Source organism: Gavialis gangeticus, unplaced genomic scaffold (assembly GCF_001723915.1).
Source record: "Gavialis gangeticus isolate Ggan-Ray unplaced genomic scaffold, GavGan_comp1, whole genome shotgun sequence".
NCBI lineage: Eukaryota > Metazoa > Chordata > Crocodylia > Gavialidae > Gavialis > Gavialis gangeticus.
The window spans coordinates 41640207-41653827 of NW_017729006.1; the positions used below are offsets into that span (position 1 = coordinate 41640207).

At 43.7% G+C, this 13621-nt stretch overlaps 1 protein-coding gene across 1 annotated transcript in view; it reads left to right on the plus strand.

Annotated features, from left to right (window-relative positions):
• Positions 1-13621, plus strand: part of ADCY1 (adenylate cyclase 1) — a 255139-nt gene that overhangs the window by 61180 nt on the left and 180338 nt on the right. Inside the window, exon 3 of the mRNA XM_019508725.1 lies at positions 6067-6185. Coding sequence (XP_019364270.1) covers positions 6067-6185 — 119 coding nt within the window. The remainder of the gene's footprint in view (positions 1-6066; positions 6186-13621) is intronic.

Here is a 13621-nt window from a genome sequence, read left to right on the forward strand (position 1 = left end):
GGGGGGGAGGGGGCGGTGCTAGAGCATAGCTGTCTGGCACTTGGGCAGCATGGGCTCTGTGTTTGCTTTTTCATCCTGCTGTCCCTGAGGTCTCTAGAATTTGCAGTCCAGAATCACAGCAGTAGGACTTCACAGGGTTGGTCATCATGTCTCCTACCTGCTTCCAAGTGCTTCTGGGATTTGTAATCCACAATTGCAGCCAGCACCAAGTTTCAGTAAGTTTAGCAGGGCAGGGCAACTCTGTACCCCAGGGAAAGGGGGGTTTAACCCTCCCCTTCCTGACCCCAAAGCCCAGTTGGGGTTTGCCTAAGTGGAGGCAGTCCCTAACTTCCCCCCAGTGCTTCTCTGCTGGAGTAGTCACTATAACTCAGCCCAGGGTTGGAAAGTATTCTGGGATGCTGGGGACTCTGATTTAACTTGAACCAGGAAGGAGTCTGGAACAGAAGTTTCTTAAAGCAATTTTACCCAAATCAGTTAAGTCTGATACTATATTCAGCCAGGTTTATCTTAAACCAGTTTCAGCCATTTTGAAACTGTGCACTGAACTTCTGTTTTGTTACAGATTTAAACCAGTTTCTGATGACTTAAACTGGTTTATGCTTAACTTCTATCCCAGCCCTTGAGACAGAGGACTGGAGCTGGAGAAGCTCTCCCTGGGGTAGCAGGGCAAACCCCCTTCCTCCACTCCTCACACTGGAGTCCCCAATGTGTGAAGCTGTTGGGGACGTAGCTGTGGGGCGTAGTCCACTTGTCTCCTGGTGCCTGGGATCCAAGCAGATGGAGCAGTATCACCCCCCGCCTGCTTGTCACTCTGGAGTCCCTAGTGTGAGAAGCAGGCCAGGAATACGGTAGCTTGTGCTTTCTTTAGACCAAGATCACTGTGGTCTTGTGATGACATGAAGAGTGGGGGGGGATAGGAGGGAGGGAGAGTTGACAGACTGAACATCTGTACTGTTCCCTCTACTGGAATCACTGCTAGTGGTGGAAATTTTCCACCACTGGAAATAAACATTTGTAAATGGCCTAAAATATAAAAGTAGCAAGAACATTGTGAATAAAGAAAATATTGGGTCCATTTTGAGATTCCGTGCAAGCAATGCAAGATCGCTTCTAGCCCATACATGTAGTGCCCACTAATGGTATTGTAACAGGGGGCCCCTAACCCTTGTTATTTGAATGATGCAAAGGAATGGCAGGTAGCAGAACCCCTGTTGCTTGCTTGAGAAAGAGCCAGCAGAGCAAGTTCAGGGAGGCTAGCTGTAAAGGGCTGCAGGTGCAGGCAACAGAATGCTAGGCTGTGGGTTAAGTTGATTAAAGGAGTGTCAGGTCATATGACTGGAAAAAGATGGAGAAAGTAGCTGCATGAAACTGACTCCAGGGCTAGTGCTTCAGTCTAGCCCAGGTTCCCAGAAGAGAAGGAGCTCTGTGGGGAGCATTACAAAGAAAGTTTGTTTCATAAATGTTTCTCTTTTGCATTATAATCATGAGGCTTGTGAGTAGCTGAAAGAGAGAAGGAAGTCAACAGTTGGGTACTCATTAGAGGCTCCACAGTTTGCAGCTGCAGTGCTAGGGTCCAGAGCAATAAAGGTGGTACTGGGCTCAGCCTTGTGAAATCAGAGCGAGGGGCCCAGTGCCATAAGAGGTAAAGAAAGACTAAGTTGCTGGGGGTAGTGAAAGTGTGATGCTTTGCTCAAGGCAGTGATTGGGCTAAACCAAAATAGCCTCATGATGAGCAGGATAGAGCAGATCACCCCAGTGCAGCCTCCCAAGATTTTAATAATGGTTAGGCATGGCAGGAAAATACAACACTGGGAAGCCAGAGTTGGAGATGGGATTAGCACAGATACTCAAGGGAGCCATGGCTGCCTTCAGAGAGGCAGGATCCTCTTACAGGTATGCTGGGACCATTTTTTTCAGCATGCCACTGCTCTTGAAAGTCCATGAATCTTCACTGAAACGTCACACAGGCATAGGTTTACAGTGAGGTAAAAAATACTTTGGGTAAAACTCTAGAACAGTTAAAATTGGCAAGTTCAGCGTTTTGTCTTTTGTAGAATGTCCTGCTGTTTGTATATTGAACTGTCTGTGACATCAGAAATAAAAGGTAAATATAAAGCAGACCACCTGATTCTCGCTGCTGGTGAGTTCCCCTTGTTTAGATTCCAAATAGCGTGCTAGGTAAGGTTATCAAACAAGTTCATATATCACTAAAATGGAGGCTTGCAACACGTGTGGCATTTTTCCTGATCAAAGTTGTTACTAATTTTATTAGTGCTCCCTGTTTATCACACTCGTTCAATTTGTTTGTCATCATCATCTATCATCAGTGGCAGCAACCACTCGAGCATGAATGTCACCATGAATGCTACTTAAAATGCTGTCTTTGTTCAAAGCTCTATGTAGCCATGCTGATTTCATTCCTTTTTCTCTCTTTAGTTTTCCCATGGGCAGCAGCTGGGGGTGGGAGCAGTGTGAAGGAATGAAGATACAGCACAATGCTGTGGCTCATTTTTACAGATGTAGATTGTATGGTTTCCAAAACTTGCCCATTTCGATGCAGCATAAGCTGTTTGTTCATATGGTTCCAAATCCTGGTGTCCTTAAACATGCTTTACTTCAGTGACTTGAAAGATTTAATTTCTTGAAAGAGCTAACATTTTGCCCCCCCAAAAATGCACTTTTCTCACACTTTTAAGGCACCTTCATGCGTTCCTTCTTTGGTTTCTGCTTCTTATTCTAGGATCCTGTTTAGCGGTTTCCCCCTTCCCATTTCTGGGTGTGCACCCCTCTTCCTGCTCCCCCTCTCCTTCCCATAATTCTGCTCTACAAACATTCTGCTACCTTTCTTCTTGGTCTGAAATCTCACCAGTGTCTATCTTAAATATTAAGAATATAATAGGGTTTTATTTTTTCAGTTAGTGCTAGGGAAGAAGTTTTTTTGTTTGTGAAAAGTTTTTGCAATTTTTACTCGGTACCCAGTAGTTTGGTTTGCTAGTGACTCAATTATTAAAATAAACCTAAATATTAGAAGCCACACACGCAAACACACGCTGTCCATATAGTATTACATAAATATGTAAAATATCAAAAGCTTGTGTGTACATACATGTGTATGGATGTATATGTAGAAAAGCTGTAAGTGGATTAGTTACAGTTTGAGATCCATCTCAAATATGAACCATTCATGTGCATACATGTAGAACTCATCATTTAATATCCTTTTTTACTAGACCCAGTAAAGTAGCACTTCTTAAGTTTCAAAGCTGTTATATGGTTCTGCCTGCTTTCCCTCTACCCTCCAGTGCTGTTGTGCTACATACCCCTGTTTATCTTTAGGGTGTGAACAGTAAGGCTAGGGACAAACATTCAAAAAGCCTGAGCCTGAATTAATTCAATATTTGCAGGTTAGTCTAATCGGGCTAGGCTGAACTGGTTTGCAGCCATACAGATATCCCCTCTGGACTGAAGAGATGCAGGCACCTGTGTGCAGTGGCTTAGGCTAGAAGCCGGGGGTGGGGGTGGGGGCGGGGAATACAGCAGCCTTCCCTTCCCTTCCCTTCCCTTCTATAGTGCTGAGCTGAGGGGGTGCATGGCCAGGCTCCAGAAGGATGTTCTGATTAGGGAGGGGTTTCCTCGCCTCCCCCCTTGATGCTCCTGACCAGGGAGGGAGCCAGCAGGGAATTAGTTGCACAGTATTTGCATTTAGTTACACAGCAGGGAAGAGCCCATCAAGAAAACAAAAGCCTCTCTCATTAGGTCAAGCTCTTCATAAAAAGCTTTTTCCAAGGAAGAAATGGAGGGACATTACTACCTGACCTGTTGATTAGGTCCAGAAAGCCCTAAGCAGACACTGTCCTGTCTGCCTTCATCCTGTCTGCCTTACAGAGACACCTCTCAGCATTAGCTAGCATACCACAAACCTGGCCACGGTTCATGATATGGGAGAGGGGAGGGGGGAATCGCTGCTTGAGCAGGGAGTGGGGGGGTGGGGAGGACAGGGGCAAGCCAGGCAGATGCTGCTGACCTTGCCATCTCTGCTGGAGCTCCAGCCAGGGAGCAGAAGGGAGGGGCCAGCTCAGCTCTCTGGAGCAGACAGCCCAACCCAGGGCTTCAAAGTATCTGGGATGCTGGGGGACTCTGGTTTAAGTTAAACCAGGAAGGGGTCTGGGACAGACATTGCATAAACCAGTTTGACCCAAATCAGTTACGTCTGATAGTACATTCAACCAGGTTTATCTCAAACCAGTTTCAGCCATTTTCACACTGGTTTATGTGCACGGAATGTCTGTTCTGTTACAGGTTTAAACCAGTTTCTGATCACTTAAACTGATTTATGTGTAATGTCTGACCCGAGCCTAACAGTGATATCCATGTATTCCTTAAGTAGCACAGGGAGTACAGGTAGCTGTGTGCTAGTGGTTGACCATGCACAGAGAATGAGCTGCTGCATCCAACCTGCATAGCTGTAGGGCCTTACATGTGCCTAAATCTGTGCCTGGGCCATGAAGCTGGAAGATAGTCCTGTGCCACTGCTGCTGCTTCCCCCATTCTTTGGCTCCCTGGTTTGGACACAGGCACAGCTTTAGATGGCGAGGAACTGCACTATAGTTGAAAGCTGGGTGTAGGGAGGACAGAAGTGATAGCAGCAAGGACTCGGGTTTTAGCTGTCCGGCCCCAGCATAGCTCCATACTGGTTGTAAGCTGCCCCCATACTGCAGCTGAGAAGCAGAGGGCTGACGGGAAAGCAGCAGTGGCACAGCTGTAGCTCCTAGCTGCCTGACCCTGGAAAGCCCCCCACTGCTAATGTGCCATCAAAACTATCTGGTGTGGGTCAAAGCAGAGCCATGTTGTTCCAGTCCATGGCTTGTTAAAAGTTGCTGGCTGCTGCCATATGCAGGTAGTTTATTTCTTAACATTTTTTAGAACTTTTCTGTCAGGGGACAAATGTATTCATCTGTTAAATAAGTTCATAACTTGCTTAACTGCATAACATGGTGCTGGTTCCAATTTTTTGTGTATTTTACTTAATAACATATTGAGTATCTCCACATCAGTTAAGCTCACGAACAACTTAAGCACACAATATCATTCATCTGAGCTGTTTATGTTGTCATTTAATGGTACTCCATTCAACTGTGTAATAATTGGCACCAGTAATAGTGAAGGGGAAGCAGCTGTCAAAGTGATGTTGTTGGAAGCCTTGAAAATGGCAGGGACTACTCAGTTTTGCAGCTGCTACCATTCCTCATTTTGAAGACGTTTTAATGACAGCCCTGAAACAGACTACTAGAAGCACTGGAAGTGATGAGAGATGCTTGTTTTTGAGACATCTTGCTATGGTTCTGGAGGCATGAATTCACCCCCTGCTCTAGACTCGTGCCAAAGCCCACCCCCCCAGTTAACCTAGCTGTCAATGGGTATCTGGTCATTCAGGCAGGGGTGGGGTCCAAGTAGTCATGCCACTCCCTTGCATGCAGTTGGCTATAGAAATAGACCTACCTTAACCATGCTAATCAATTTTGTTGTAAGCAAAGACGAACTTTTGACTTGACTTGGCTATAGTATTTAACCAGGTGCTCATTCTGTTGTGCTTGCTAGAAATAACCATTCAGATTAGCTTATGGTATGAACATAATGCACCTTTTATTACAGTTCAGGTAATACAGACTCTCTGGATCACAGATCTTACTGTTTAATAAGCTGCTGTAGTAACCCAGCATTATAACATTTTGATTAAATTCTAGAGGAAGTAAATACAAAAAGATAGGAAATGATCCTGGAAATTCCTTCACAGATAAATGGCACTGGGGATAAAGTAAGTTGTTATTAGCATTGTGATGTTAATGATAATTATGGACAATTATCTTCTCTTGAAGCTAGCTCTGTACTTACTGCAGAGTCTTTACTGTTGTGGAAAGGCATTTGAAGAGAAACCAGTTTAGACTATAGAAATATATGAAGAGGATGGTTCACGTTCTTCATGGGGCACAAATTCTAGGGACATAAATTAGATTGAGGGGTGAAGAGGGAATATAACCCAAAACTTACATTTGCATTTTCTTTTAGGAGCGTCTCCTGATGAGTCTTTTGCCCAGGAACGTTGCCATGGAAATGAAGGAAGATTTCCTGAAACCACCTGAAAGGATTTTCCACAAGATTTACATTCAAAGGCATGACAATGTTAGGTAGGATTGAGAAAGCTTATGAAATAATATAAAACAGATCATGTTTAACACAAATATAATGATTTGTAATAACAGTTAGATCTTAGAGCTTGAAAAAGAGGTAGCACAATAGAAACATGTTGTTTATAAATATTAGTAGCAAATGAGCTAGCTCAGTGGTACACAACCTACAGCTTGCAGGCCAGATGTGGCTTGCAGTGCAGTGCCATCTAGTTTATGGGACTCCTCATGAATCTGGAAATTTAGTTGTGGTGGAATGGTTGCAGAGTTAATTGTTATGGTTCTGGGAGCTGCAGTAATGAATGCTGCCACCGCTTTCCCACCATCAAATTTCCAGACATTTGGGGAGCCCCAGTAAGAGCCTCAGGAACTGCCTCCACTGTGGGGGGTGTAAAAATAGCCACTAGTGTGGTCACCACTACTGACTGTACCCCTGCCAATTGCACAATGGTAGCTGGTGCTGCCCTGGGCATCTTGGTTGCCCTGGTTGCAAAGCTGCCCTGCTATGCCTCTGGGGAGATCTGGGAGCCAGATAACATGTCCCCACACCCTGGATCAGGCTGGATGGGTTAGGTAGTAGTCGGCTACCTGAGTGGACACAATGTCTGTGAAGACTGGATGATAATTCTGAATCAATAAATGGTTAAGAATATAAATGTTAAGAGGAACACAACATTTTATGAACTAGTCATCTCAGTTCCCTGTTGGTGAACAAGGCTGTTTATATCGCATGTTTAGTAACTGTCCATTTGTATTGTCTATAAACAGGAAGCATTGGTTTTTATGCAGTAATTTATTTGGATAATGGGAAGGAAGTAAAGGTTAATACAGTCCAGTCACTTATTGCCCTATGAAAATGTACATCTATCCCCATTACTTGAGCTTTCAGCCTTACAGATTATTACTATAGCCTAATTCTGTCACCTTTGCTCGTCGTGAATAATAAGCTGTTTTGCGTGCACTGCCATTGAAATTAGTTTTTTTTACCTGAAATCTGTTCTATTTTTTTTTTTTGCCATTTTTCTTCTACTTTCTAAATCCTGTTGCTCTCAGGCCAAGTTTGTTACACAACACCACTTGCAGTTGTTCATGTTAATGTGCCTTGTATCTACCCCAAAACTCCCTTTCAGTGACTGTGCCTCAGGATGCACTATGGTAAGCATCCGTCTTAGAGCGGGAATATCCCTTTGCAATGAGTTAATTAAGACTAAACATTGTGTAAACCATTTCCTAGTTGCTGAGCAACTGACTGCCCCTACTGCACTGATCTATCCAGGTATGAAGCAATAAAATGTCATACACTGCTCTGAGGTCACTCCCATTTGGATTATCTCTGTTTTTAATGCTGGTGAGCAGGCAGGAGCACCCATTGTCTATACCAGGCTCTTATGTGCATTGTGGCAGATGTACTCTACTGTACTCTGTTTCCTCTAGAGGTCCGCAATTTTTGAATGATCAGTTTGGAAAGGTAATGTCAAAATAGGGACCACTGTAATTTAGGCAGTGGTGGGTGAAAAAGCAGGCTCCCTACAGGCTCACCAGAGCTAATTTGAGGCGTTATTCAGGTTGGGTTCTCCCACACCTCTGACTGACTGAGGGACCCCATCTTGGGGCTGATTACCATTGAACAGCAGCATACAGGCTGTTCTGCTGCTGTTTTAAGGAAGGAAAGATCACCACTTATTAAACAACAACTTTTAAGTAAAGCTTATTAGGGTTGGGAGGGGCCTCGGGGTCATTTAGTCCAACACCTTGCTCAAAGCTTGGCCAGCCACTACTATATCATCCCAGCCAAGGCTTTGCTTAGTTGGCTGGATGTGGGGTGATTGGAGTGAGGCTGGAGGGAAGAAGAGGGAGAGTTCCCCCCTGCCAGGTGCCAGCTTCCACAGCTGGGTATTGGGCAGGGGTTTCCCCCAGCCCAGCACAGGATCTCCTAAGCCTTGCTTTGCCCTGCTGCCACACAGGAGAGGAGAGGGATTTTCCCCTCCCCTTCTCTGTGCAGTAGGGCAGAGCAGGGCTTGGGAGACCCATGCTGTGTGCTTGCCCCCACATCTGGACCATGTCAGGGGCTTTCCTTCAGCCTGGCATGGGTCTCACGATCCCTGCTTTGCCCTACCATGCAGAGAAGGGAGGGGGATATTCTCCTCCACTCCTGCACAACAGCAAAGCAAAGTGGGGCTCAGGACAGCCATGCTGCGTGGCAGCAAGACCCTTTGGCGGGGGCACCCTGCACCTCACGCCCAGCTGTGGGAGCAAGCACCTGGCATGCCACAACCCCTAGCTGTTCCAGCTTACATGCTCCACTCCGGCTTTTAAACTCCCTGCTAAAGCGGGGAATTGAACAACCCGATTGGCTCAGCCCTGCCTATAGTAGGCTTCTCTGAAAATGGGACTTCCGTGGTGTTTCCAGGGCTGTGCTGCTTTTCTTTTCCCGGATTCAGGTAAATTTTGTTTTTAATGTTTTTCCCCTCCCTCCCTCCCCTCCCACAGTTTCAAGCCATTTCCAGCCAAATTGCAGTTTTTCGGGGCTTCAGGCGAAATGCTAAATTTCCGGCTTTTCCCTAAAATCCTCTGAAGCCTGAATTACAGTGGTCCATCCCTAGTTGTATAGTGTTTCTTTAACAACCCTTTCCTCATGGCCTCAAGCAGGAGGCACAGTGCATCCCTGACTGTACCTTGGATCAATTGGGCCCTCTCCAACTGCCCATGACTTTGAGCAGTGCTTCCCGCTCCAATCAATCTAGAATTTCTCCTTTTGTCACACTGGTATTTGGGACAAAATAGCAGGAACTTCCCATACAAGACACATAAGACTGGATGTTTGTCATTATTTTCATGAGGATCAACCATCTCCCTTTCAGCCTGCTGCAGGGATACTCCTCTGACATTCTGGAATACCCAGTGTAAAATTAAACCATTCCTTTGTCCTCTCCAAGCATCTCGTAGAAGGCTTCCTGAAAAGTCTCATTCTCTAAGAACAAGAAGATGAGTCTCAAATTCCATCAGTATCCAAATAGTTTCACAAAGAGCGAATGGTTCTGTCCTCATTCTGAAAAAAGTGTGCAACTGGCTTTGTGGACCAGTCAGGCCATCCTATAATTAAAGAGTCTTTTTATTGCGACTAACCAGGGCTTAGGTATACTTGGGCAAAAATGTAGCTTTCAGATACTGCTGTCAAATAGCTTTCCTCCTCTTCTCTGCCCCTGTATGTTAATTTTTACAATATTTCTATACCATGTTTGTTTGTGTGGGAAAACCAGGAGCAATGGTCATAAACTCCTAAAAGAAGGTTTCCAACTCGATATAAGGAAAACTTCTTCACAGTTCATGTGACCAGGCTCTGGAATAGAGTCCCAGCAGGGGTGGTGCAGGCACCTACCCTGGAGATCTTCAAAAGGAGACTGGATGCACACCTTGCTGGGGTTATTTGACCCCAGCAGTGTTTCCTGCCCAGAGCAGGGGGGCTGGATCTCATGATCTCATGAGGTCCCTTCAAGCCCTAAACTTGTGTGAATCTGTGAGTCCATGGTATTGTTTGGTTTTCTTAATGGCTCGGCTCCTGGGCTCCTGTGATTTACAGGAAAATGTTGGTTCTGACTTAAAGAAACTATTTCACACAGTGCTCAGAATGCACAAGGCAAATGCAGTTTAAACCAGTTAAATGATATTTTAGATCTTGGGTCATAATTTTTCAATGGTTAAGGTTGTCATACTTCATTTACAGTGATCTTAGACTTTTGCAAAATTCAAGTTGTGTTTCAAAAAATAGGTGAGGTATAATTAGGCATTTCAGGTTGGTTTTTCAAAAGCCCTAAATAATTTAGTCCCATTAAAAAGCCAATGGGATTTAGGCTGCAAAGCCACTTAGGTACTTTTGAAAATTCCATCCTTTAAATAAGTGTTCAGCACTTCAAACACCTGTTTAGGTGCCTATTAAGAAATGTAGAAGCCTAATGATAAGTTTTTGTCTCTTAAAAGCTTGGTGTTTGCTTTTTTTTCAGATTGGTGCTGAAGTGTTACCATGCCACTCGTCCTTGTAACTCATCATAGCTTACAGATCTTTCTACTAATAATTAAACTATAAGAAAAGGAGATTAGAGAGCTGAGGAAGACTCCCTAAAATAGATTACAGGAACTTTCTGTGCTGTTACTGTGGCAGAGGCAGAGATATTCTCTTCCTTTTGCATGCCATCAGCAAGTTCTTGCCTAGTAAAACCAAAAGAGCAGTGAACTCTTTTTTATTTTAGTTCTTTTAAAGAGCTGAACTCAATTTTGTATGAGTTTTCAGTGTACCCTGCTAAAATGAACTGCCAGATCTGAATTGGTCTGGATGACATCTGGAAGCAGTATCTGACCAGAAGGTTTAGAATGAGCTACCAGCTTGGGTAGATTTTGTACAGTGTTGCCTAGCGGTATCTTAAATGTTAATATTCATCCAATTAGCTGGAACACAATAAATATGCCCCTTCTGACTTGTAAATATAAAGAAGAAAGCTTAAGGCCACTTAAGCTATCACCGGGGATTGAATTAGGGCTCTTTAGTGATTAAAAAAAATCAAATATAAATAATAAGAAAAACTCTTACCTGATTATTATAGTGACCATTTAGTATAGGGGGGATCCATGAAACTTACTGTACAAAAGATTTCTCAGGATTAAGGCTTACTATTTCTTAAACAGGAGGTGGTGATACTGCTTGAGAGAACATCTCTTGATACCACCAGCCTTCCCTGTTATCATTCATGAACATGAACGTGACCATGTGTTTGCATATATTGCTTACATGGTGCATAGACTTTACATCAGGAAGTCAAATGCACATTGTGGCAGAATGTCTCTCCCCAAACTCTGCTATCAGGCTTATGACCATTCTGACAATTTGGTTTGCAGAGGGCAGACACTGCTGGCCCCATCAGCTTCAGGTAACCCTGAGTTGTAACCTGAGCTGGATACATTCCTGAGGGAGGGGGAAACGTGCTCCCCCTGCCTTAGTGACTGACGTCATACACCTGGGTGGGGGCTTAAACTCCCTATTGTCCTAAGCAATGTCATCATGACTGGGAGGTCATAAAGTCTATATAAGTTGAAGACTGCCCAGGAGGAGGGGCAGCAGTGATAATGAGAACTCTCAGAGAAGCTGGACCATCTGAAACTCACTCTCTTTCTTAAAATTCATGGTCAATGAACTGCTTGCCTCCACCTGCCTCTGGATTATACTTGTGAGTAAGATACTTGAGATCTAACTGGATATATAACTTGCAGTAACACAGATGTGTAATCAAAGGCTACCATGCCACTGTTTGCTCTAAGGGATTTAGCTGCTGTTCCTCTACCCTGTACCCTATTCCAAACCTACTCCTTGTAACCAGTAAAGTTCTCCTCTGTAACCTGGCATGGGAGACTTATTGGGAGAGGATTTAGATTATGCCTTTGGGTCCCCTTGGTTTGGCTGACTAAGGTAGACCACTATTTGTGCTTCATACTGAGGGAAGCACACCAAGTTCTTGCAGTGGGCCAAGTAACCCTCCACGACTACTAGGCCTGTGTTTCCCAGGGAGCACAGGGCCAAGATCAGTCCAGACCCTGGGTGGTGGTGGCGTTACACCCAGGCTTGCGGGGGTGCTCCCCCAGGGAAGCACTCAGAGCCTGGAAGGTGGTCGGACGCAGTGAGGTGGGTGGCTCAAACCAGAAGTACACCCTATGGGCCCACCACACACATTACTATTACATTTTAAAAACACACTGGACTACTGTATAAATCAGATTCAAAATCTAATATTTATTTTAATAAATACCCTATAATTTCTTTCCTGGGTGACTCTCAGCAGTCGTCTGGATATCTATATTGAAATACTGGAGACTCCAGCACAATCCTAGGGGGCTGGCAACCCTAATCCTGTCCTTGTTCCCAGTTTAGTATTTTTCAGGACAGTCATCCTCACTGTAATGACACAAAAGGCTTAACTAAATGTTCTTCATGGATAATGGCAGGCACCAACAGAAGACAAACTCAATGTGGAATACTCCACCTACTGGTGGGTGAGTGTGTGTGTACTCTCTCACACATGCATATATCAGCTTGGTTTAATATCCACTGTCTACTACCACATACTACTTCAAATTAGTATAAATGTAAGTGAGAATAGAATCAGGCCCTTGTTTCTATAGTACCGTTCTCAATCTTAGAGCTTAATAAATAATGGATGCTAATATTCTGAAGTAATCTGAAGTTAAGTTCCTTTTAGGGGTGTCTCGTCTTTCCCTTTCATCCTCCTCCTTCCAATTTTTTTTGAGATTATACATTTTTAGCTCTATTTTTCTGAATTTATTATTTTGATTAAATGGGCTCTAATTCAAGTTGCAAGTAATTTTATTATTAGTCCTCCACTTCTTCAACAACAGTGTTAGGTCTTGTTGCTTGATTTCATACAGCCATGAAGTTTGGTTATGTTATAACATGTTTGCATTACTTTGTAGATTAAAAAAATGCAAAGATCCTTTTTACCTCTCTCATAAGCAGTTACTATAAAGACATGAACAGCAGAAAAGCTTCTGGTTTCAATTCACGTTTCACATTTAAAGAGAAATCAATTAACCTAAATTGCCATTAAATTTAAAAGCAAAATAATCACAAAAAAAAGATTATATTATGCTAAGCCTGTGCGTGTACGAACAATTGCATGTTAATACATAATGTGGATGGCAACAAAAATTTTTTTTTCCAACCCTAAGTTCCATTATTTCCACAGTGTGGCCCGATGCACAGGAAAAATCATGATTAAAAACTGAAAACAATGGTCTTTGGAATTTTTCCAGGGAAACAGTCAAGTGGACGTTTCATAATCTAATGGGAATCAGTATTGTGCTGCCAAAATCTTAACTTTTTTGTGTAACTGTTTTTCTCTTACTACATTTTTAAGTTTCTTTGGTGTTTAATGTTGGGATTTTAACCCTGGAGTCAAAACAATTGTTGTCAGTCCACAATAAAACAGCAGGGCATTTTTTTGTTTGTTTGCTTAGGCTTTATTTTTAATGCGACTACTCATTGTAACAACAGGAACAGGTGCAAGTGTCATATGGTTACCTGAGACAATAATTCATTGATAAAATAAATGAAATACAAAAGTTATAGTGATGTCTGCATGTTGGATTTCATAGATTTCATAGACATTAGGGCTGGAAGGGACCTTGGAAGATCACTGAGTCCAGCCCCCCGCCCGAAGGGCAGGAAGTCAGATGGGGTCATAGGATCCCAGCAAGATAAGCATCCAATTTACTCTTGAAGGTGTTCAATATAGGTGCTTGAGCCATCTCCGATGGCAGGCTGTTCCAGACCTTGGGGGCTCAGACAGTAAAGAAATTCTTCCTTATGTCCAGCCTGAAAAGGTCTTGCAGTAGTTTATGACCGTTCGACCTCATCTTCCCTTGGGGCGCTC